Here is a 2,678-nt window from a genome sequence, read left to right on the forward strand (position 1 = left end):
CTCGCAACAATTAACTGGCGTCCGCGACAGGACAAGATATTCTGTTCCTTCGTTTTTCTACGTAACAATAGTTAATCAGAATGGAGGTTAAAGAGTTAATGTCTTTGGGCGCTGAGTTGGGACTGGCAGGAGCGGAGTTGAGGTGTTGGGTGGACGAGGAGCGAGCACGCCAACGGGAAGAGAGGGCTGCTGAGAGGGAAGCACAGCGCCTCAAGGCAGAAAGTGAGCAACGCATTATCGAATTAAAGATTCGTCTTGCAGAGGCTAGCGCAACCGAGATAGGACGAACAGATGGCAGTGAAGGGTCACGTCGCGCATCTATATCGCTATCTCCTAGTCCTCACAAGCTTATGCCTCCCTTCGATGACAAAAGGGACGATCTCGACTCGTATTTGAGGAGATTTGAGCGGGTAGCTCAGGGGCAAGATTGGCCGCAAGAGAAGTGGGCGACTGCTCTAAGCATGTGCCTTGTTGGCCCAGCTCTGGAGGTCATAGGTAGGATGTCACCTGAAGACTCTCTGAATTATGATAAGGTGAAGAGGGCTTTGCTCCAGCGGTTTCGGTACACGGCAGAAGGGTACCGCGAGAAATTTAGAGAAAGCAAGCCGTTGGACGGAGAGACAGGGAGCCAGTTTGCTGCAAGACTAGAAGGGTTCTTCGACCGGTGGGTCAGTATGAACGCATGCCCAAAAACGTATGAGGGGATTCGTGACCAGATGATCGGGGAGCAATTCCTTCGGAATTGTCATCCTAGGCTGGCTGTCTTCTTAAAGGAAAGAAGCTGTAAGACCATATCGGCGCTGGTTGAAATGGCGGACCACTTCCTGGAGGCGCGGGGCCAGCCTAATCTGGCCAAGTTCAGTAAGGAGGCCAAGGAAGCCTTAGATTCCCTGAAGGAAGATGTGCATGGCAGCAAACCCGCTCTAAAGATCAAATGTTTCTTGTGTGGCAAGTTTGGCCACAAGGCAGCAGATTGCCGATCAAAGCCAGAAACACGCGTATTCTGTCAAGTGTGTCAGAGGTCAGGCCACGAGTCTAGATCATGTCCGCTAGGAAAGAACGGAAAGACAGAAGTTTCATGTTTCGTAGAACCCGATGATGATCCTGTTGGTAAGACGGACGCGTTCTTACGGGGAAGGAAGAAAATCTCAAGAAACGCCTTCAGAACGCCCGCCATGAATATGACTGAAAAGGCGAGATCATTTTTGTCGGAAGGTATGCCAATCACAGATGGGATATTAAACGGCAAAGCAGTAAAAGTGTTGAGGGACAGCGGGAGTAACACCGTGATAGTGCGCCGGGAACTGGTCGCATCTGAATATTTTACTGGCAAAGTCAGTCCCGTATTCTTAGTGGACGGGACGTGTCTGATGTTGCCAGAGGCAAACATTCGCCTTGTGTCGCCGTTCCTAACGGGACAGGTAACCGCCAAGTGTATGAACCGTCCTCTGTATGACGTTATCGTAGGGAATATTCATGGAGCGAAAGACTCGACCGAGCAAACCTTGAAGGTGTCTGACGTGGAAGGCGAAGTCGTCGCTGCCGTCGACGGTAGTATGCCGAGTAGGCTAAACCAACTTAGTAACGGTGCGAGTGCCAGGGAACGGGGGGACCTGCGGCTCTCGCAGTGGGGTGACACCGATGCCAAGGAGCGCTTGAAAAGCAGGTCAACGTGCACTCACGAGCAGTACCTGGAGAGGGAGAAGCTGCTGCAGCAAGTCTTCGACATGAAGAAGCCGGTGTACCCCAAGCCCCGCAGAGTGCTCTACCCGAGGCCGCGCCTCAAAAAGAGGGACCCTGAGGCCCAAACGGTGGTTTCGCCACTGGGCCCGACCGATAACTACCCCGTGCCGGAGGTAGATCCTCACGACAGCGTCCCGACCGAGTTCATCAAGGGCTACAGCCTGGCAGGAGCCGACCCTTCCGTCTCGCCCGGAGAGCACACCATAGAGCACGGAAATGGAAAGGCCAAGAGGAAGTGTCAGGATGGACGGCAGGAGTTCCTTGAAAGGCAAGTGGACCGGGAGCAAATGATCCAGGAAAAAGAACTGCAGCTTGAGGAGCGAAGGCTCAAGCTCGACGAAGAGCGGCTGGCCTTTGAGAGGACCAAGTTTGAAGCAGAGGTGGCGGTCAAGGTCAGAAGGCTAGACATGGAGGAGGTGGAGCGCAGGATACGCGACGGCAGAGACAAGATGCACCTGGAGCTCATGAAGATGATGTTCGACGAACTAGTCCGGAAGGCACAAATCGAAAACTGCCAGGAAACACTTCTTCGCGTATGAAGTGCTTTGGTACGATGGTGGCCATTATCACCGAGCGTTAGAAGAAGCGTAGTGGATTCAAATGATTCTTCATTACGATTCATTCATTACGATTGAGAGGAGTGCAAAGTAGAATGAACTGTAATAATTTATCGTTAGAATTTGTTTCTAGTAATATACCTCGGGTTATGCATTTTTGAGAGCGTATTTGCAAGGAAATTTGAGAACGGGTGGAGGCGTTAAAGCAGTTTTTGTGAGAGAATGCGACAAGCCGGTATTACAGTAAACCCATGAAGTGTGAAGTCGGTATAAGGACAATAACATTCCTGGGTCATGGTCTGGTTAATAGAGAAGGTTCGTGTGCATTTATATGAAACGCATTTTGTTGTTTAGACGACCCACCATCCTTTACAATGT

The 2,678-nt window shown here is 51.2% G+C and overlaps 1 protein-coding gene across 1 annotated transcript; it reads left to right on the forward strand.

Annotated features, from left to right (window-relative positions):
* Window positions 1–809: 809 nt before the first annotated feature.
* LOC120842414 lies at window positions 810–2,282 on the forward strand. The gene is made up of 2 exons (XM_042289053.1): window positions 810–948; window positions 1,216–2,282. The coding sequence occupies exons 1-2, from the start codon at window positions 810–812 to the stop codon at window positions 2,280–2,282; spliced, it is 1,206 nt and encodes a 401-aa protein (XP_042144987.1).
* Window positions 2,283–2,678: the final 396 nt, after the last annotated feature.

Source organism: Ixodes scapularis, unplaced genomic scaffold (assembly GCF_016920785.2).
Source record: "Ixodes scapularis isolate PalLabHiFi unplaced genomic scaffold, ASM1692078v2 PGA_scaffold11__112_contigs__length_91849675, whole genome shotgun sequence".
NCBI classification, from domain to species: Eukaryota; Metazoa; Arthropoda; class Arachnida; order Ixodida; family Ixodidae; genus Ixodes; species Ixodes scapularis.